The sequence below is a fragment of the Peromyscus maniculatus genome, chromosome 2 (assembly GCF_049852395.1).
Source record: "Peromyscus maniculatus bairdii isolate BWxNUB_F1_BW_parent chromosome 2, HU_Pman_BW_mat_3.1, whole genome shotgun sequence".
In the NCBI taxonomy this organism is placed as follows: domain Eukaryota; kingdom Metazoa; phylum Chordata; class Mammalia; order Rodentia; family Cricetidae; genus Peromyscus; species Peromyscus maniculatus.
The window spans coordinates 151,227,009-151,248,626 of NC_134853.1; the positions used below are offsets into that span (position 1 = coordinate 151,227,009).

A 21,618-nucleotide genomic window follows, 5' to 3' on the forward strand; every position below is an offset into this window, starting at 1 on the left:
ACCCAGCTCAGGTTTCTTTCTTTCTTTCTTTTTTTTTTCTTTTTTTTTTTTTAAGATTTATTTATTTATTGTGTATACAGCATGTATGACTGCAGGCCAGAAGAGGGCACCAGATCTCGTTATAAATGGTTATGGGCCACCATGTGGTTGCTGGGAATTGAACTCAGGACCTCTGGAAGAGCAGTCAGTGCTCTTAACCTCTGAGCCATCTCTCCAGCCCAGGTTTCTTTCTTTTAAAACACTCATGTATGTGTATACCCCTGGCTACAAGTGTGTGTGTGTGTGTGCACATAGAGGATAACTTTTGGGAGTTGTGAGGGACCAGCCTGACCCCATTTTAAGATTAGAAAGTGTCTTATTACAAGGTTAAAATAAGTTTATTCCTGTTTTCTGTAAAACTTAAATTTTACCAGGTCTTGACCCATTTTCTGGCATTTGATGTGTTCCACACCCTGATCTCCACCCTGATAAGATGTTCTGCCAAATAATTTTGGAATGTGCAGCCAAGTTCCTATATAATCACAATTCCTCTGAAAATCCCCCAACCCTCGAAAACCCCCTATTCTTGCAGTTTTTTTGGGCTATATAAATCTCACTTTCTCCTGTGTCTTATGCTAATTTCTCAAACCCCTCTTTAGGGAGATAGCCCTGTCTGACAGAAAATAAAGCTTGCTTAATTTGACCAAAGAATCTGGGTAAAGGTCTTTATTCTCATCTGGTGAGATTATCTGCCGAGCATCTCCTTCCACCCTGAAGGTCTCGGGGATGGACCTCAGATAGTCTGGCTTGCTGAGCCATCTTGCTAGACCCCATGAGGTTTCTTACAGGCTCAATAGAGATGATCATATGGTTCTACAGGACATTATTTTATTTAAATTTCTGAGGCAGGGTTTCACTATGTAGTCCTGGCTGGCCTGGAATTCGCTATGCAGACCAGGCTGGACTCGAACTCACAGAGATGCTCCCGCCTCAGCCTCCTGAGTACTGAGATTAAATCGCCACACCTGGTGATTTTCATATCTTATAGAAAATAAATAACCCCACGAGGTCCTGCGAGGCTAGTACTGTGAGTCTCTGAGGTGTGCAAATAGCGTGTCACAACGGGGCGCCAACGTCGAAAGCGTGACTTGTACCACGGCCTCTAAAACTCAGCTTTGCCTGGAAACTGGCAGTTTGGCGGGCATAGGCTACCAAACATCGGAAGTGGGGTAAGCAGGTCGCGCACTTGACAAGGCTGATTTTATACGCCCCGGAAGTATTGCTTTGATTGGTTGACTTCTTAAAATACGGTCCTATCAGGGATTTGCCCTCAGTAAAGGTGGCCGCTGAGGCTTCCATCCCTTCTTGGGGCAGGACGCTTTTCTGAAGCGCGGCCCGGATACCGGAAAAAGCGGAAGAGTCGTGAGCCCTGATTGGCTGGGACGAGAAGTGTGTTGGGCGCTGATTGGCTCGCCCTTCGCGGGAAGGAGTTTGTGGCGCCAGTGTGTAAAGTAGATACAACGCCGCCACGCCGGAGCGGCGCCGAGTTCTGAAGTGTTCGCTGAGCTCTCGGAACCGCAGTTCCCTCGGGCTCCCTCCCAGGAAAAGACCAGGATGTGGAATAGTAATGGGGGGCGCGCTGGGGAGGAGGCGGGGAGCGGCGCGCGGGGACGGGGACCGGGGCCGGGGGGTGGCAGGGCCGCCGCGGCGACGCGCGAGGGCTGGGGCGGGGGACACCGAGGGAGCCCGCGGGGCGCCGCGCGGACGCTGAGACCTGTCGTCGCCCACGTCCAGGCGGATTCGAAAGCTTCGGCGGCTCCAGCTACGGCGGAGCGGGCGGCTACACGCAGTCCCCCGGCGGCTTCGGCTCGCCCACCCCGTCGCAGGCCGAGAAGAAGTCGGTACGTAGCGGGACGGCTCCGAGTTCATGTTTCCTCCCGAAGTTCCTGCCTCGTCCGAGAGAGGACGTGAGGGAGGCAGGGTGGCGCACTCGAACTTGCACACAAGCTGTCCGTTATCTGCCCTGTATGTAGATAGACGGTGTAAAGAGAGAAGTCCTTTTTTTTGCTAAAGCGTCGCGTGGCAGGTGTACCGGGGTCGGCCGGGCCTCCTCTCCTGGTCCTAGTGCTTTCAGAGAGTTAACATGGCTCTGTCGTCAGCCCTCAGGCCACAGTTGGGACGGCTACATCCTTGGACGGCAAGAGTCCACTGTGCCCCGGACAGACTTTCAGTTATTTCCTGTTGATGTCTAACAGGAAGAACACTGTCATCTTTAATCTGCTCTGCTTTTCCTGCCCTGTACATATCCCTTGTATGAGACTGAGAGTTTGGGGTATTGGTTTTGGAGACAGGCTCACAATATATCCCTGGATGACCTGGAACTCAGAGATCCACCTGCCTCTGACTCTGGTGCTGGAGCAAAGGTGTGCACCACCAGGCTTATCCTAACTGGGACTGGAGCGGCAGGTAGTCCTTGGAGGAGGCTGACTGAATGTTTGCCCTTCACCTGTTCTTTACCCTTTTTTGATTTTTTTTGAAGTGCGATCTACCTCTGTTACCCAGGCTGGCTTTGAACCTATAGGGCTGGAGTGATCTTCCTGCCTTTCTGCCTCAGCTTCCCAGATAGCTGGGAACCATCCTGTCTGTATGTTTCTGAAGGTTGAAATTACCAGTAAATGTTTTTCTTTTAGATTCCCACATAGGGCATTTCATTCTGTAATGTAGCAGCATGAGGTTTTGTTATTTACATTAGTGCTTCTGCAAAGTCAGAAATAGTGTTGAGTTGAAAGCTTGTCTTGTGTGATGTTTTGTTTGTTTTAATTTTGAGACAAGCTTTCACTAGCTGTGGGAAGCCTGGCACTTAACTCTGTGGAGACCATGAATTTGTGGCGATCGGTCCTATTTACCTGTCTCCTGAGTGCTGGATTTCAGGTGTCTGCCACTTGGCTCAGCAACTTGTTATTATTTTTTAAATTTGCTTGTATATTTATTTCTGTGTTCTGCAGTTCAAGCTGGCATTGAACTCACTAGGTAGCTGCCTCCTCTTCCCAAATGCTGAGATTGTAGACATACACCATTGTAGTTCTGTGGACTCTCAGGGCTTCTGCATGCCGAGGCACTCGACTGCCTCAGCCGCATGTCAAGTACCGACCCTCCTCCCGCATGCCTGTCCTCCTTCTGTTTTTCTCCTGGCAGTCCTGGACAAGCATTGAAGGCCTGGACTCATTAAACCAGTACTACACCACTGGCCTGCATCTTTCCTCCATCCCCCTTTTACTTACTTGCTTGCTTACTTGTTTATTATTTTGGAGGGCAGCTCTTCCAGGGGATCTGGGCTTGATTCTGGCATCCAACCATCTGTAACGACAATCCCAGGGGATGTGACATTCTTTTAGCTTCCTCAGATACCAGACATGTACATGGTGTACGGACCCATACATTGTATTAGCCTTCTAAGTAATTGCACCTGTAGCCATGATACCATTCCTGGCTCCTTTACTCATCTGTGTGTCACTCAGACTGCTTCACACCAGTGATAGGCAAAATAAAAGTTACACTGCTGTGTGGAAGGGATGGTGCACACCTTTCTTTAATCCCAGAACTTGGGAGACAGAGGCAGGTAGATCTCTGAGTTTGAGGCCAGCCAGGTCTACACAGGAACCCTGTTTCAATAAACCAAAAAACAGAGCCCAGCTCTGAGAGGTGATTTGTGTCTTCATTAAATGCTCTTTTGCTCACTTTGTCTTATTCTGCTCTTTTAAGATGGCCTGTGAAGCTAAACTCACCCCATTTTTCTACAGAGACGGCCATCTGTTTTATCAGGAAACCTGAACATCTCCTAAGTTCTTTTTTTGCTTGTCCTTTCTCAGGCCTTTACTCAAAACTCTTGTTACCTCAGTGGTGTCTTGAACAGCTTGCTCTTGCTATATCTGATATGTGTTCTTTCTGCCCCCAACCCCAAGACAGGGTTGTAGACCAGGCTGACCTTGAACACTGAAAGGTTTGTTCTGAAGGCAGGCATCCTGTGTTGTCCTGCTCTACTTTGGCCTTTTCTTTGTGAACCCACAGTATAATGCAAACATCACCTGGAGTTCTAGCATCAGATCAGTATGGATTTGAATTTAAAAGTGTGGCATTTGCCATATGTGGTGGCATACAATTTGAATCTTAACACTTTGGATGGCAGAGGCAGAGCAATCAAATGCAGTATGTGTTAATTTTCTGACCTTGTTTTCTATCTCTGAAGTAAGGAGAATTTGGTTTTGAACATTCAAAGTGCTTGGCACATAGCAAATATTAAGTGAATAGTGTTATCTCTAGGGTTGACTTTATGCATACTTTTCCTTTTCAGAGAGTCCGAGCCCAGCACATTGTGCCCTGTACCATATCTCAGCTGCTTTCTGCTACTCTGACTGATGAAGTGTTCAAAATTGGGAATGTTGAGATTTCACAGGTATTTAAAATTGTGTGGAAGAAACACTTAGTGATAAGAAATCAGGGGTTGGAAAGATGGCAGTCCAAGCATGAGGACCAGAGATAAGATCCCAGTATCCATCCAGGCCAGCCTCGTCTACAGAGTGAGTTCCAGGACAGCCAGAGCTGTTACAGAGAAGTCCTGTCTTGAACCTCCCCCCTCCCCTCCCCCAAAAAAATAAACACACACACAAAAAGGCGGGGGGGGGGGGGGGGGACGGGACTGGGGACAAAAGACTTGCTAAGTTTAAAAGTATATAGCCAGTAACATGCTCTGGATAAAAGTTCTTGGGCTTTTTGCACAGTCTGATGCTCTCAGTTCAGTCTCCAGGTCCTACATTGGAAAAAGGACTAGTGTCCTAATATATCCTCTAACATCTGCATCATGACACATATAACCCAACAGTAATCACTATATTTTTCTAAAAAGTATTTTTTATTTTTTGTTTTTTTGAGATAGGGTTTCATCTGTGTAACAGCCCTGGCTATCCTGGAGCTCACTTTGTAGACCAGGCTGGCTTCCAACTCTATCTCCCCAGTGCTGGAATTAAAGGTGTGAACTAACATGCTTGGCTTTTTTGTTTGTTTGCTTTTTGTTTTTGTTGTTGTTTGGTTTGGTTTAGTTTTTGGTTTTTCAAGACAGGGTTTCCCTGTGTAGCTTTGCACCTTTCCTGGAACTCACTCTGTACCCCAGGCTGGCCTCGAACTCACAGAGATCCGCCTGGCTCTGCCTCCTGAGTGCTGGGATTAAAGGCATGCGCCACCACCGCCCGGCTGTTGTTGGTTATTTTTTACTCTGTTGACTCTCTACTCTTTATGGGACCCTCCACCCAGCTCCCAAAATAACTACACACAGAAACTTGTTCCTGGCCTTAGCTTGGCTTGTTTCTAGCCAGCTTTTCTTTTTTAAGGTTTATTTATTTATTTATTTATTATGTATGCCAGAAGAGGGCACCAGATCTTATTACAGATGATTGTGAGCCACCATGTGGTTGCTGAGAATTGAACTCAGGACCTCTGGAAGGGCAGCCAGTGAGCCATCTCTTCAGGTACCTAGCCAGCTTTTCTTTTCTTTCTTTTTTTTTTTATTAATTTTTTTTATATATTTTACATACCAACCACAGTTTACCTTCCCTCATCTCATCCTGTTCCCTCCCCTCCACCTCCTTTCTACACCATGTGCATGCGCACACCCCGTTCACTCCTCAGAAAGGGTAAGGCCTCCCATGAGAGTCAACAAAGTGTTGCATACCAAGTTGAGCAGCAGGACCAAGCTTCCCCCTGCATCAAGGCTGAGCAAGGCATCCCACTGTAGGGAATAGGTTCCAAAAAGCCAGCTCGTGTCAGAGACAGATCTTGGTCCCACTGCTAGGGGCCCCACAAACAGACCAAGCTACACAACTATCACTCACATGCAGAGGGCTTAGGTCGGTCCCATGCAGGCTCCCTAGCCGTCGGTCTGGAGTCTGTGAGCTTGGGTCAGCTGGCTCTGAGTTTCCCCGTTGTGATCTTGACCCTCCCTTGCTCGTATAATCAATCCCTCCTTCCTTTCTTCAACTTGATTCCTGGAGCTCAGCCCAGTGCTTGGCTGTGGATCTCTGCATCTGCTTCCATCAGTTACTGGATGAAGGTTCTGTGATGACAATTAGGGTAGTCTTACCTTTGTAGTGGTAAGAACTAATGGTTGGCTGCTCTGCTTCTCTGATCTTTCAACTTTTACCCTGATATTTGTGTGGTTTTTCTTTGTTTATTTGTTTGTTTGTTTTTGGTTTTTCAAGACAAAGTTTCTCTGTGTATCCCTGGCTGTCCTGGAACTCACTCTGCAGACCAGGCTGGCCTGGAACTCACAGAGATCCGCCTGACTCTGCCTTCTGAGTGCTGGTATTAAAGGCTTGCGCCACCACCGTCCAGCTCACCCTGGTATTTGGCTCTGGGTTTTTTCTTAAAAGACCACCTGAGAGTCAAACAACATTCCTGCCTAGCTATTGGCCGTTCAGCTCTTTTTTTTTGGGGGGGGGGAGCTGAGGACAGAACTCAGGGCCTTGCACTTTCTAGGCAAGCGCTCTACCACTGAGCTAAATCCCTAACCCCTAATGAGGCATTATATTATGTTTATTTATTAATTTTTTTTGTTTTTTTGAGACAGGGTTTCTCTGTAGCTTTGTACTTTTCTTGGAACTTACTCTGTAGCCCCGGTGGGCCTTGAACTCACAGAGATCCACCTGCCTCTGCCTCCTGAGTGCTGGGATTAAAGACGTGCACCACTACTGCCCGCCTCTGTTCAGCTCTTTATTAGACCAGTCAGGTGTTTTAGAGACAAAGTAACACAACTTCACAGACTAAACAAATGCAAGCCGGGCGGTGGTGGCGCACGCCTTTAATCCCAGCACTCAGGAGGCAGAGGCAGGCAGATCTCTGTGAGTTCGAGGCCAGCCTGGGCTACCAAGTGAGTTCCAGGAAAGGCGCAAAGCTACACAGAGAAACCCTGTCTCGAAAAACAAAAACAACAACAAAAAAAAAACCAAACAAACAAATGCAATATAAAAGAATGTAACACATCTTTGCATCACTAAATAAATGTTCCACGGCATAAACAAATGTAATATATCTTGAAATAATATTCTACAACAAGCCTTGCTCACTCAGATAAATAAAAACTGATAAATTTTTGGACTGGACATGGTACCTCACACCTGTAATCTCAGCACTCAAGAGGCAGGCAGGAGAATTACCACAAATGTGAGGCCAGTCAGGTCCTTGAAACAAGCTTTAGGCCCGGCAGGGCTGCATAGTGAGACTATCTCAAGAAATTTTTTTTTTCTAATTGATTGTGTTTATATGTACATCTTGCTTTGGTTTTCAGGAAAATCAGACATTTTCGTTTGTTTTCTTTTTCTAATCAGGTCACTATTGTGGGAATAATCAGACATGCAGAGAAGGCTCCGACCAATATTGTTTATAAAATAGATGATATGACTGCTGCACCCATGGATGTTCGCCAGTGGGTTGACACAGATGTAAGTGTCTTGTATCAAGGTGGAACTACTTCGGGACTTTGGATGTTCAGCTTTTCAGTTTAACCTTTTGAAGCATTTTCTTAGTGTAAAAATACATGAGCAAAATACCAAAGGTAACTCCAAAGATGAGAACGCAATAGATTTGACCACATAAAAATTTAAAACCACCTAAAATACTGTGTAAGATTTAAAGGCAAGTGACAGAAGACAGTAAAAAGTACATTCTCTAAGAAAAGCATTTTCTTTTGGTCATCACTGTCCCTAACACCTAGAATAGTGCCTATCACACAGTGGGCCTTGAATAAATACTGCTTAAATGAATGGGAAGCATACTGGGACATACTGAAAGAGTTTAAAAACAAGTACTACACCTTAGACAATGAGCAGAGACAGATACATAGGTCATTTATAAAGGACCAGATAAAAATGGCAGTAATGATACAGGCCAGACTTAGTAAGCATTGGAAATGAGTGACAGTTTCTAATTTGGGTCAGAGTAATCCTAGCCCAGTGTTTGTGACATCTAGAAAATAACCATTTGTTGACTTGTCGTTTCTTTTTCTTTCTTTTTTTTTTTTTAAATAAGGAAATGGCTACTATGCAACCTTGATAGTATGAGTATAAACTGATGTATTTTACCAAAGCTCACCCTGTACTGAAACCCCTCAGTTAAAAATTGACCTTGCTGGGCGTGGTGATGCAAACCTTTAATTCCAGCACTTGGGAGACAGAGGCAGGTGAATCTCTGAGTTCGTGGCCAAGCTGATCCTACAGAGCAAGTTCCAGGACTGACAGGGCTACACACACACACACACACACACACACACACACACACACACACACACACCCTGTCTTACAACACCAAAAAAAAAAAAAAAGTGTTGACCTACAAATCTACTTCCAGGAATTTATATTAAGGAGACAAAGATGTGTACTAAGATTTAGTTTAAGGGTGTTGACCAGGCAGGATGCAGGAATGACTCAGCAGTTAAGAGCATTGGTTGCTCTTCCAGAGGACCTGAGTTCAATTCACACTAGCATCCACGCTAAAAAAACAAAAAAAAAAACAAAAAAAAAACTGTTGACCAGTCTGGTGTGGTGGCTCATGCCTGTTTATACTCCATTAAGTTAGCTGAATCTGCAGGATTGCTGTAAGTTCTAGACGGTTGTGAGTTAATAGTTCCAGAATACCTGGACTACATTTAGAGGACCCAGTCACACACCTTAAAACAGACATTAGCAAAAGAACTGGGCGTTCTGTTTCCGTACCAAATAAGCTGGGTATGGCAGCAGCGCAGACCTGTGCTCTAGTACTTGGGAGATAGAGGCAAGAAGATCAGAAGTTCACGGTCAGCCTTGGCCGTGTATTAAGTCTGAAGTTGAACCTGTGTTACATGAGACCTTATCAAAAAATCAAAGGTAAGTAAAAGACGTAGTGATGTGTTTGTATTTTATCTGTCAGGATGCCAGTGGTGAGAACACCGTGGTTCCTCCGGAAACGTATGTGAAAGTGGCCGGCCACCTCAGGTCCTTCCAGGTGAGGTCAGACGGCAGCTTCCCAGGCTGGGCGTGGCTTGGGTGAAGACCTCAGTTTGTGTCCTCTGGACCAAAGAAACCAGAGTCACCAGACTTGGAAATCACACCTGTAACCTCAGCACTCTCATGGAGAAAAAGGAGGGGGAGACAGGTCCTGGAAAGCTCACAAGCAGGCTGGCTTGACATACACATTGGTGAACAGGAAGAGAACCTGTCTCAAGGTAGAAGGCTAGATCAACACTCAAGATTGTCCTCTGATTTACACATGTGAGCTATGGCATGCAAATGCCTGTAGTTATGAACACAAATATACTCATCTTTAGATTTTAAAAGATGGTTGCTTTAAGATATTGGCACAAAGCAGGACATTGTGGCACGGACCTTTAACCCCAGCACTTGGGAAGTAGAGGCAAGCAGATCTGAGTTCAAGGCCAGCCTTGTCCTAGATAATGAGTTCCAGTGTTTTTGTTTTGTTTTGTTTACTTTACTTTATTCCAGGCAGTTTTTCTGTGTAACAAACAGTCCTAGTTGTCCTGGAACTCCATTTGTAGACCAGGCTGGCCTCAAACTCAGAGAGATCTGCCTGCCTCTGCCTCCCGAGTGCTGGGAGTAAAGGTGTGCGCCACCACTACCCGGCTCAAGTTCCAGTGTTAATAGTAAGACCTGGCTTCGAAAACAACAAAAAAGTTTCCTGCCAGGTGGTGGTGATACATGTCTTTAATTCCAGCACTCATGAGGCAGAGGTGGTCAGATCTCTGAGTTCAATGCCAGCCTGGTCTACAGAGTGGGTTCCAGGATATCCAGGGCTGTTAAACAGAGAAACCCTGTCTCCAAACAAACAAAAAAAATTTTTGTTTTTTTTTTTTTACATGAAGCATTTCTGAATTTATGTCATTAGGAAAGTACATTAAATGGGAAGATATTTTGTTCTCTTCATTGAGAGGAAGTAGCTAAGTTTTTATCTTTAAACAGACATTGAAGCCACATGTGGTAGCACATACCATTATTCTCAGTACCCCAGGAGGCAGAGGCAGATAAATTTTTCAAGTGTGAGGGACCTTGAGTTCTTGAGTTAAAATCACCAGGAGCTGTGTAAAAGCCAGGTGCAGAGAAGCAGCCTCTGTAATGCACCCATGGAGAGTTAGGAGACAGAGAATCCCTAGAAGCTGTGGGCCTACCTAGTCAGGTGAATATAGTAGAAAAACCACCTCTGTCTTTTTTATTTGTTTGTTTGTTTGTTTATATTATCAGCTTGATAAAGTACAAATTCTTATCCTAATAGTGAAATGTTTCACTGAGGCTTGCCCACTGATTGATTAATACCAAAACTTGTAAACCACAGTCATTCTAGGCTCCCCCCCCTGCTGTGTAGCTTCCCTGGTTCTGTGGGTTGCAGTCTGATTGTTCTTTGCTTTATATCTAGTGTCCACTTATGAGTGAGTACATACCATGTTTGTCCTTCTGGGTTTGGGTTATCGCACTCAGGATGATATTTTCTAGTTCCATCCATTTGCCTGCAAATTTCATGCTGTTATTGTTTTTCTCTGCCGAGTAGTACTCTATTGTTTCTTAATCCATTCTTCAGTTGACAGGCATCTAGGTTGTTTCCAGGTCTGGCTATTAGGAATAGTGCTGCTATGAACATAGTTGAGCATGTATCTTTGTGTTATGATTGAGCATTCCTTGGTTATATGCCCAAGGGTAGTATGGCTGGGTCTTGAGGTAGATTGATTCCCAATTTTCTGAGAAACCTCCATACTGATTTCCACAGTGGTTGTACAAGTTTGCACTCCCACCAGCAGTGGAGGAGAGTTCCCTTTGTTCTGCATCCTCTCCAACATAGACTGTCATTAGTGGAAAAGCATGTCTATCTTGAGGTGGGAAGTGAAGACCAACACCCAGGTCTGTCTTCTGACCTCCCTCACGTACACGGTTTTAAAGTATGTTACAGGCATTTTCCCCAGAATTGAAAAAAATACAGCTAAGGGAAAAGCCAGTGGTTTGTCCAGAAAATGACTTGAATATTTTTGTCTTCTGCTTACATTTTCTTCTTTAATAGAACAAGAAGAGCTTGGTAGCCTTTAAGATCATTCCCCTGGAAGATATGAATGAGTTCACTGCACATATGCTGGAGGTGGTCAATTCACACATGATGCTCAGCAAATCCAACAACCAGGTGAGCTGCAGTTAGCTTTTTCCCTTTTCTGGGAAAACAAACGTTATTATTTGTATTTATTTACATGTGTTTATGTAAATGTATGTGATTGTGTGAGGATACCTTCAGAGGCCAGAAGAGAGCATGGGATCCCCTGCAAGTAGGGTTATAAGCAGTTGTTTGCCACCTGGCGTGCATGCTGTTGTTTTAAAAATGATAGGTGGTTCTGGTTACTGTGCTGAAGGGTCACGAGCCACGACAAAACCCAGTATCAGAGCTTTATTGGGGTGGGGACGGGGACAAAAGAACCGGGCCTGGGGAAGAAGCACTTGCAAAGAGGGGTGGGGGGTCGGGAGAGAGGAGGATTCTGTGTTCGGGTTTTTAAGGTGCAGGTGGGCTTAACAGAGCTATGCCACGCATGCGCAGATTGCGTGACTACACACTGTGCATTGATGACATAAGACCTCTTGCGCATGTGTGGCCACACAGCTGGAGGAGCGGCAGTATCCTAACAGTGCTGGGAACCAAATTCAGGTCCTCTGGAAGAGCTGAAAGGACTCTAACTGTTGAGCCATCTCTCCAGCCCCATAGAAGCTATTCTGTTCTGGCTTTATTTCATTATGTTTAGAATATTGAACACACACCACCACATATAAACCCCCCCCCCCCCAAAAAAAAAATGACTTAGGTCCTCAGAACATATTCTCCCTGAGCTTTGCCTTTTTTTTGTTTTTTTTTTTTAAGTCTAAATGAGACACTCATTGTTTCTTAGAGTTTTGTGTTCTTTCTCACCCAGTACTTCCAAGAAAGCTGAGCAAAAATTCTCAAACTAGATAGCTTTTGCTTCTAGGCTCTACATTATAATAGCATCTCAACCGTGGACATTTAATGAACGTTTGTTGACTGGATAATGTACTAATGCTTCAACCTTACAGGATAGATTTGCTGCTCTGTCATTCAGTGCAGTAGAGACAACACTTACAGAAAGTACTGCAAAGATGAAGGGACATGTATTGGAAATAGCAGTTGCTGTTACAGTTGGCTCATTTGATATAGTGCTTAAGGACATGAATTTGACCCCAAGAACCTTTGGGGGAAAGCAGAACATGGACTAATGAAGGGTAAAGGCAAATGGCCAACCTAACTATCTTGAGTTTGATCCTGAAACCCACATGATCAAAGGAGAAAACTGTTCTCTGTGTTCCATATACGTGCCATAGCATGCATGTATATATGTCCCCCACACAACACACACATAAATGTTTTTTTTAAAGGTTTTTTTTTTTTTTTTTTTTTTTTTTGTTGTTGTTGTTGTTGTTTTAACCAGGACATGGTGGCATGTGCTTGTAATCCTAGTGCCGAGAGGCAAAAACAGGAGCATGTCTGGGAGCTTACTGGCCAACCAGCCTAGCATGCTTGTCAAGTTCTAGCCAGTGAGAGGCCCTATCTCCAAAAAGGAAGAAGGGGACACAATGGGTGACACTTGAGGAATGACAGTCGAGGTTGGCCTCTGGCCTCTGTGTACACAGGCTAAGCCAAGAAGGAAGCAAAGACGAGCTCAGCTTGGTGGATAAAGTACATGTAACACAAGCCTGTAGTCCTAGCACCTGAGAACCGATGCAGGTGGATCTCAGATGAGAGAAGTCAGCCTGGGCTGTCTAGACTGGGGGAGAAACAGCTGGAAAAGTATAGCTTTTGACTAGATGTAAGTCATGCATTCTTGGTCTGAGTGTTTTATATCCTTTGTACAGCAGAGAGAGCCACTTAATAAGTTTTCAAGTAAGGAGGGCATATGATCAGAACTTAGGAGTTGTAGTAATGGGAGGATTGATTAGAGTTCAAAAGGTGAGGTTGAGCCTGAAGTGTCAGTCAGGAGACTGGGGTGAGGAGGGTCAATCTGATTAATAGATGGTAGAAATTAATAATTGTGAAAAGTAAAAGAATGGAGACTCAAAGATGGATTAGTTCTGCTAATGGGTCTGCTGATTGAGGTGAATTATATCGAAAAGCAGCCTTAGAGAGGAAAGAAAGATTTAATTCATAAGTCTCTGATTCCTAGGTAGTGAAGATTTGTGGCCTAGAAAGAGGTCTGGGAGAGGCAGGCGGATCTCTGTGAGTTCGAGGCCAGCCTGGTCTACAGAGCGAGATTCAGGAAAGGCGCAAAGCTACACAAAGAAACCCTGTCTCAAAAAACCAAAAAAAGAAAAAAGAGAGAGAGAGAGAGAGAGAGAAAGAGAAAGAGAAAGAAAAAAGAGGTCTGGGATGGGATCCTGAGGGGAACTTGTTAGCCTTTGGAGATGGGGCAAATGAATGGTACTGAGAAGGTACAGTTTGAGTAATTGGGAAGCCAGAGAATTTGGTGTGAAGAAGTCTTGGGGGTGGGGGGAGACAATGGTCAGCAGTGTCAGCTGCTAGCTGCTGATTGATAAGTCATGGGTGACTTTGTAGAATTGGATTCAGAGGAGTATTTGAGGTAATCCTGATAGTGGTAGGCAGAGAAAGGAGTTACTAAAAAGAGGGTGGAGCAACTGTGCCCCCTTTCTTCTTAGTGTTGCGAATTGAACCCACAGCCTTATTGCTCCTGCAGGCAAGCCTAAGTTCTTTTGTCTCCCAGTGATGATTCATAATAAGTGCTTGCTTGAATGGTTCTCAATGAAATCATAACTTGCACATGAAATCACAAAGCCAGAAGTATCCTTTTCAGGGGAGAGAGATTATGTGCTTCAGGAGGTTATTTTACTTTCCTCTCTGAAACGTTTATTGTTATAGCTTTCCTATATAAACAGTTGCTAGGAAAACATTAAATTGTGTCTTGCTGTTTATTAGCAAGTTATTTGAAGTAGGCTTGACTTGGTGGCTTTTCTAATGTTCTGAACTTGTTCTTAATTCAGCTTTCAGCAGGGAAAACACCTATCAGCAACCCGGGAATGGGTGAGCCAGGAAACTTCAGTGGGAATAACTTCATGCCAGCAAATGGCCTCACTGTGATCCAAAACCAGGTAAGATGCCTATTTCCCCTGTCAAGCCTAGGCAGGCCTATATTTTGTTACTTCTTAAATGATCTAAATTATCTTGGTGCCTGCTTCACACCAACACCCTCCCTCCCTTTTAGTGTGTGTCTGTGTTTGTGTCCGTCCATCCTTTCTTGTCCGTGTGTCCACATGGCCTGATACCAGTGGAGGCTAGAGAGGCTACAAACCCAGGTTCTCTGCAAGTGCTCCTCCTGAGCCATCTCTCCAGCCCTTCTTTTTGCTTATGTAGGGACTCAGGTTTACTTAAGTAAACTGATTCAGAGTAGTTGCTAAAGTTGTTATTTGAACTGTCAGGTGCTGAATTTGATCAAGGCTTGCCCAAGACCAGAAGGATTGAACTTTCAGGATCTCAGGAACCAGCTCCAACACATGCCTGTACCCTCAATCAAGTAAGTGTTGTTGTCCATGACCTAGAGGTCCAGAATTGTACTGGTCTATTTGCTGATAATGAGAAGTGAGTGTAAAAGGTAAAGCTGGAGCTGGGTTTGGTGGTACTCACCTGTGGTCTCAGCACTTGAAAGAGGATCAGGAGTTCAAAGCCAACCTGGACTGCATGAGACCCGCACCAAAAGAAGAAAGGAAAGTGGTCAACTGCAGCCTGTTGAGGGGAATTGATCAGCTATGACAGATTTCAAAAGGACATAGAGGTGGCGCCATTGCACCACTTGCTGATGTGTTCTAGATCTGAAGGCACTGGGAGGTCCTGCTTTGACCTGATTGCTGTTTTAGGCAGCAGGCTCCTGGTTCCATTGCAGTGAGCTGAGATGGACTATATAAGTAGATGGTGCTCAGGGTTCTTGAGTTCGAGGCCAGCCTGGTCTATATAGCAAGTTCCAGGACAGCCATGACTACATAAAGAGACCCTGTCTCAAAACAAAACAAAAGCCCATTTAATAATTATAGGCCTAGCCGGTGCATGCCTTTAATCTCAGCACTTGGGAGGCATGGGAAGGTGAGTCTGAGGCCAGCCTGGTCTACAGAGCAAGTGCCAGGACAGCCAGGGCTGTTTGTTACACAGAGAAACCCTGTCTTGGGGAAAAAATTGTACGTCTAGATAGAAAAGAAATGCCCAAATCAGTTTCCTATTCCCGTGCTGTAAAGTGGTGATAGATAGTGCCCATCTCAGAGTCACTGGTGATAAGGTAAGAATCACTGGGTAAATTCTGCCTGTCACTAAACATGTCACTGTCTGAGGACCCGAGGATCTGGAGGAGTTACTCTTTCTGAATGACCTTTCCCTTCCTGTTTCTCTGCTGCCCACAGGCAGGGCAAAAAGCATTTCAGTGTGATTCTGGGGCCTGAATCCAGGGAAGGCAGACTTAGACCCCTGTACACAGTAGGGATTTCATGTGCAAGCTGACTATGGCTTCGGGTCCTTGTGTCAGCTACATTGGCATTTTAAATGGGGCTCTATTCCTTTTGAAATTTGAGCCTGGGATCTTGAGGCAGCCCTGGTAGCCCTTGTCTGCATGGATAATCTCAATCCTGGGGTTTAATTGGCTTTTCTCTGCAAGAGGCTTCTATGAACAAAATCACTGAGTAATTCTTAGTTAGGATAGGAAGTGAAAAACAAGTGATGTCTGCCTATTTAGCTATATTCAAAAGGCACTGATTTTAATATGGGGACCCCCCCTCCTTTTTTTTCCTTCTAGGCAAGCAGTGGATTTTCTGTGCAATGAGGGGCACATTTATTCTACTGTGGATGATGATCACTTTAAATCTACAGATGCAGAGTAACTAGAGTTCATTAGGTACTTGAACTGTTTCCTGTTTTTCTGTCATCTGTTGTCTCCAGCTCTATAGGTTTTGGCCAGTGGCTTCTAGGACAGAATTTTCATTGAGGAGGTCTCATCCTATGTCCTCTTGAAACTCACTGCTGTTCTGTTTTGTTGTTTGTTGTTTAGAGGTTCAAAAGGAGATAGACAGTTGAGAAGGAAGTAAACCAGGGTGGGATTCCTTAACAGAAATTCCAGATAAGCTAGTCAGGACTCCAGGCTGGATGGACGGGATTGAAAGAGGAACACAACCCAGAGAGCAAGGCAGAACTTCGTCATGCTTGGGAGCTTTTGTTCTTGAAAGGCTTCCTGTTGAGGTGATGAATAATAATAGGGCCACAGGCCACAAAAAGAGCCCACTACCTTCTGCCTATTTTTGTTTCCCACTCTGGTCTGTGGTGTTACTTTCAAAATTGCACTTTCCTTCCCCTTGTCTTGCCCACGGCTAAAAGTGGTTTAAGTGAGCATGAGGTTCTGGTGTGGGGCCTCACAGGGCAGAGGGGAAGAAATGTTACTGCATTGTTTGTAATATAAATGTCCATATGTTTAATAAAACAGTTTGGTGTAATCGCTTTTGAGATGTTACTGGTTTTTCACATTTACGGGGGTATATTTTCCCTCTCTGTGTGTACAGAGTCCCTCATCTTCCGCTGTGCATTGCAGGGATCCAACTCAGATCATCAGGCTTATCTCCTCAGGGCTTTGATGTGCAGCGCATGTAGCATTGCCATGAAGGATGATGAACAGACCTTGGGCTAGGGTTATTCAGCCCCTGGCAGCACTGACCAATGGGGCCTTTGATGGTGGTGCTGACAGTATGTGATGGTGTAACTGAGTTGGCTGTCTGCTGAGAGACTTCACAGAGGCTGTTCTTGTGGTAGAGGAAATGAGTTCACAGAAGTCAAAGGTAAATGATGTCTTGGATGAAAACTAACTTGGGGATGGAATTCATAATGTGGAACCTGAAAATAACTGCTCACTTCTAAATGAGCTCTCACCCTGATTGCTGATGGTGAACATCTGGTGGTTTGCTAGACAGAGTAGTTAGAGCCACACCATAGGTAAGGGTCAGCTAACCAGTTATATTAATAGTTAGGGATCCATTCTTAGACAAAGGGGATTACTGAGAACAAGAAAAAACAAAACAGCCGGGTGTGGTGTCGCACACCTTTAATCCCAGCACTTTAGAGACAGAGACAGGAGGATCTCTGTGAGTTCAAGGCCAGCCTGGGCTACAGAGTGAGTTCCAAGATAGGCTCCAAAGCTACACAGAGAAACCCTGTCTCAAAAAACCAAAAAAACAAAACATGTTCCAGTCTGGGATGTATGATAGGGTACTTTCACAGATTTCCAATTTCCTATAGTTACCAGGTAAAAAAAAGCTTTGGTTCTAGGTGGGCCTTTCCATGGAATTCAAATAATAACTTAGCAATTAAGTGGCTTGTTTCAGGAAACAGGTGGATCTCTTGAGTTCTGAGCCAACCTGATCTACATACCTGGTTCTAGGCAGCCAGGACTACATAGTGAAATCTTGTCTCACAAAAAAGGGGTGGGGGTAGGGAGACCTAGTAGGTTATGAGCACCTGCTATTTTTCCAAGGGGGCCTGAGTTCATTTCTAAACACGCATGTCAAGCAGCTCACAACTATAGTAGTTCCAGTTCTGGGGATCTAATGCTTCCTGGCATTTGCTTGCACACACACACACACACACACACACACACACACACACACACACACACACACACACAAAGTTGTTCAGTGTCTATTACATCCCAAACGGTTAGTTAGGTACTAGCAATAGGCGATAAGTACCAGGAGGCTTGCAGTGGACTGGCCTGACTTCTAGTCACCTGATGGCTCTCAGTGATCACATGATTGCTGAGCACTGGTAGTTGGAAACAGAGCATAGGCAGGAGAGTGGTATGGAATTCCGGCCCCTAGAACTGCTGCATTGCACAGGTAGAAGAGCATGTGTTTGGGAGTCCAATATGAGGTGTTCAGTACATTGGAACACCAATATGATCCATGCTCTTAGAAATTACCAGTGTCAGGGCTGGAGAGATAGCTCAGAGGTTAAGAGCACTGGCTGAGTTCAATTCCCAGCAACCACCTGGTGGATCACAGCCATCTATAATGAGATCTGTTCATGCAGGCAGAACACTGCATGATATATAAATCTTAAAATAGATAATTAATAGATATATAAATCTTAAAAAAACAAAAAACATACAAAAACTACCAGTGTCACCTTTCATGTGTTCAACCTTCTCTTGGGAAAATTTTTAGGACTGCAGTGGGAAATGGGGCATCATGAAAAATAACATTTACTAAGCTTACCTAGAAAAAGGCCAGAGTAAGAATTAGTATTTAGTGTGGATTAATGGTTTTATTTTGTTTTAGTACAGTTGATTTCACAAGCCTAAAAGAAAAAAGATAATGTAGCTTGGAGAAACTTCATATTGGTAAAATGTTTGGACATGTACCCTATTTTGTTTAGCAACTTTTATATAAGTTTACCCTATTAATATACTTATTATAAAGCATTCAGAAGTAGAAATGAGCCAGGTATACTGACCAACACCTTGAATCCCAGCACTCGGAAGGCAGAGGCAAGCAGATCTCTTGAATTTGGAGCCAACCTGGTCTAACATAGCTAGTTCCAAGTCAACCAAGGCTGCACAATGAGACCTGTCTCAAAACAAAAAGTGCTGATTCTTATTTTCTGTTCGCAAGGGAACTCACTGGTGTATAGTCATCACTTGGAAGGCCATTGCTCAAGGGGCATCCCCAGCCCCATTGTAATATCCTTCCCACTTGTCCATCTTGTTGAGGGAAAGGAAACAAGTCCTCTGATGGTTCCCCGAGCAAATGCCATTACTCAGAAAAATCAGCTTGTGTTGAGGCGCAGTCCGACACTGGCTGAGGACATCTACCCATGGAGGCACGTATGGCTAGAGGTTGACACCAGGCATCTCCCTCAGCCATGTATTTCTGGGACCTTAGAACTTGATGTTTCAGCTAAACCAGCTACCCAGTGAACCCCTGGGATCTGCCTGTCTCTTGGCCCCACCTCCCAATGTTAGGGTTACAAATACATGCCACTAGGCCAACTTCCATGTAGGTGCTGTGGATCCAAACTCAGGCCATCATCCTCAATATAGCAAACACCTTACCTACTAGGCCACCTCCCCAGTCCCTGTAATTCCTTAAAGCATAGTTTCCAAGCTAAGAAATTGCTGCCTTTGTCTACAATGAAGCATCTGATTACTCAGAAATTCTTTTTTTTTTTTTCATGTGTATAAGTATTTTGCCTCCATGTATATGTGCCATGTTCATGTAGAGCCCACATAAACCAGAAGAGAAGGTCAGAATCCCAGGAACTGGATGACAGTTGTGAGCAGTGGAGTGGGTGCTGGGAACTAAACCTGGGCCCTCTGCAAGAACGCCCAGTCCTCTTAACTACTGAGCTGTCTCTCCAAGCCCCGGAAATCCTATTTCCAAGAACTGGTAGCCCTCTTTTCTGCCCTCCTTTTGTGCCAAGATTGAACTTGTATGTGGAAGTGAAAACTAGAGGCACCTTGTATGTTGATCCACCCTCTGGTAGTTGAGAGCCAGGAAGGAACTTTCTGTCAAGATCTTACTGCTTCTCTCCACTGTCTGTCCCTGCATCTTCCAGTACAAGGAACATTGGCTTCTAGGGGAGAGGCAGTAGAAACTGGTAGATGAGAAACCCATAGTTGGGACTGGCCAGCAGCCTGTAGGAACCACCTGGAGAACTCCATTCAAGGGTATAAAGGTCAGAGGACCTGCAAAGACAGGTCCAGGCAGCCCAGAGAGGAGCAGACTCAGGAGCATGCACAGGAGTAGGTGCCTGGGATCCGATCAGAAACTGGACCCAGCCTTCTCACATCAGCTGTAAATTCAGCATCCATTTATCTGCTGTCTTCTCTGGTGGCCTAGGGCTAAATTCTGTGACTTCACCAGCTTTCAGTTCCCACATTTCCCTGGATCTGACAGATGGCCTCACCCAACATGCCTAAACCAACCTTGGTAGTTACATGGACAAAGGTTTGTGTTTGTCCTTTTATCTCTACCTCTGGACATGATGAGACTGTAGCATGGAAACCAGGATGGCAGACACAGCTGTGTGGCACTGTGCTAGTCTGGCTTGGTTACCAGCAATGCTAACATTGAGTGCCAAGTACAGGTACCAAATGCCTTGCAGATATATCAGTTGATCCTTAAAACAATCTTTAGATGTCCTGAAACTAAAGCCTAAAGTGAAACAAGTGGCTGAAATTGGCATTTGGTACATGGTATGCTGGGAACCTAATCCAGACTTTGCCTTTTGGAGCCTTCTCCTTAACCACTGTGGTGGTCTACCTCCTGAGAACATCAGTTGCTAAGCCTGTTTCCTAATCTTTAAAATCAGGCTGCTGTTTCTCTCCAAGAGCTCAAGGTTTGGTTTTTAAAGGGTCTGGTGCCCAGGTAAGACTTAATAAATTATTCATACAGAAGTGCATGTCATTTTGAGTCTGGGCTTTAGCCTGAAATGATCTTGGGTAGTCACCTAGCAGCTTTAACCATGTTACAGCACCACTCAAAGCATGCCTTGGGGCTGGAGAGATGACTCAATGGTTAAGCACACTGGCTGTTCTTCCAGAGGACCTGGGTTTAGTTCCCAGCACCCACATGGCAGCTCACAACTGTCTGTAGCTCCAGTTCTAGAGGATCTGGCATCCTCATACATGCAAGCAAAATACCAATGCACATAAAAATAAATTATTTTAAAAAGCATGCCAGATTTCCACAGCTTTGGGTCTCCATTAGTTTCTTGTTGTTTTTTTTTTTTCCTTAATAAATATGTAGATCAATCAGGCCTTGAACTCACAGATATCCACCTGTCTCTTCCTCCACCAGAGTGCTGAGATTAAAGGTGTACACCACCAAGCCCAGCTTTAAATTTTTTTAATTGTGTCTTATTTTTGTGGGGGTGGGCAGGGTTGTGCAGATGAGTATAGTGTCCACAGAGTCCAGAAACAGGTTGTAGATGCCCTGGAGCTGGAGTTACAAGCAATTGTGAGCCACCTGATGTGAGTGCTGGGATCTGAACTTGGGTCCTCTGCAAGAGCAGCAAAGGACTCTTAATCACTGAGCCATCTCCAGTCCCTCCATCTTTGTGAATTAGCTCTCTTAGTTCCACTAACAGATTTTGAGACGTAAAGTCCTACCGAAAGTTTTGTTCTTGGAGGCAAATTCTCACATTTATATTTGTACAAGCCCATTTACCATTAGCTGGGTTCTACCAACATGGAGAATACTGTCTGCCGCTGGGCACAGCCTGGACTGCAGAAGCAGACAAAGGAGGTGGCGAACACTGGGTGGTGCCGGGAGGACTGACTTCCCTTTACCAGGAGGCAGGCAGTACTGAAGCTGGTGGCCTTTGATTCTTCTGCGCCTAGTTGTGGGACAACTGGTAAGCACAGGAGTGGACAGAACTTAAATGGCTTCTCTGAACACTAAAGCTCTAAAGGCTGAGAGCATCACATGCAAACTTCTGGGACCAGGCAGAGGTAGGAACCCTCTAGAACCCAAAGGAGGCAGTGTAATTGGACATTTCCTGTCCTGTCCCAAACAAACACACAGAGGC

General features: G+C 44.9%; 1 protein-coding gene across 1 annotated transcript; it reads left to right on the forward strand.

Annotated features, from left to right (window-relative positions):
• Positions 1-1,410: 1,410 nt before the first annotated feature.
• Rpa2 (replication protein A2) lies at positions 1,411-16,535 on the forward strand. The gene is made up of 9 exons (XM_006975603.4): positions 1,411-1,603; positions 1,774-1,880; positions 4,331-4,432; positions 7,356-7,469; positions 8,932-9,006; positions 11,065-11,181; positions 14,052-14,159; positions 14,487-14,581; positions 15,845-16,535. Exons 1-9 carry the CDS (start codon positions 1,594-1,596, stop codon positions 15,927-15,929), a joined length of 813 nt encoding a protein of 270 aa, XP_006975665.1. The 5' UTR covers positions 1,411-1,593; the 3' UTR covers positions 15,930-16,535.
• The last annotated feature ends 5,083 nt before the right edge of the window (positions 16,536-21,618 follow it).

Bases quoted from the DNA above. Each gene is read 5' to 3' on its own strand.
- Rpa2 (XM_006975603.4), top strand. The intron at 1,881-4,330 runs GTACGTAGCGGG...TTTCCTTTTCAG, and splicing joins CGCAGGCCGAGAAGAAGTCG to AGAGTCCGAGCCCAGCACAT. The intron at 9,007-11,064 runs GTGAGGTCAGAC...CTTCTTTAATAG, and splicing joins GCCACCTCAGGTCCTTCCAG to AACAAGAAGAGCTTGGTAGC.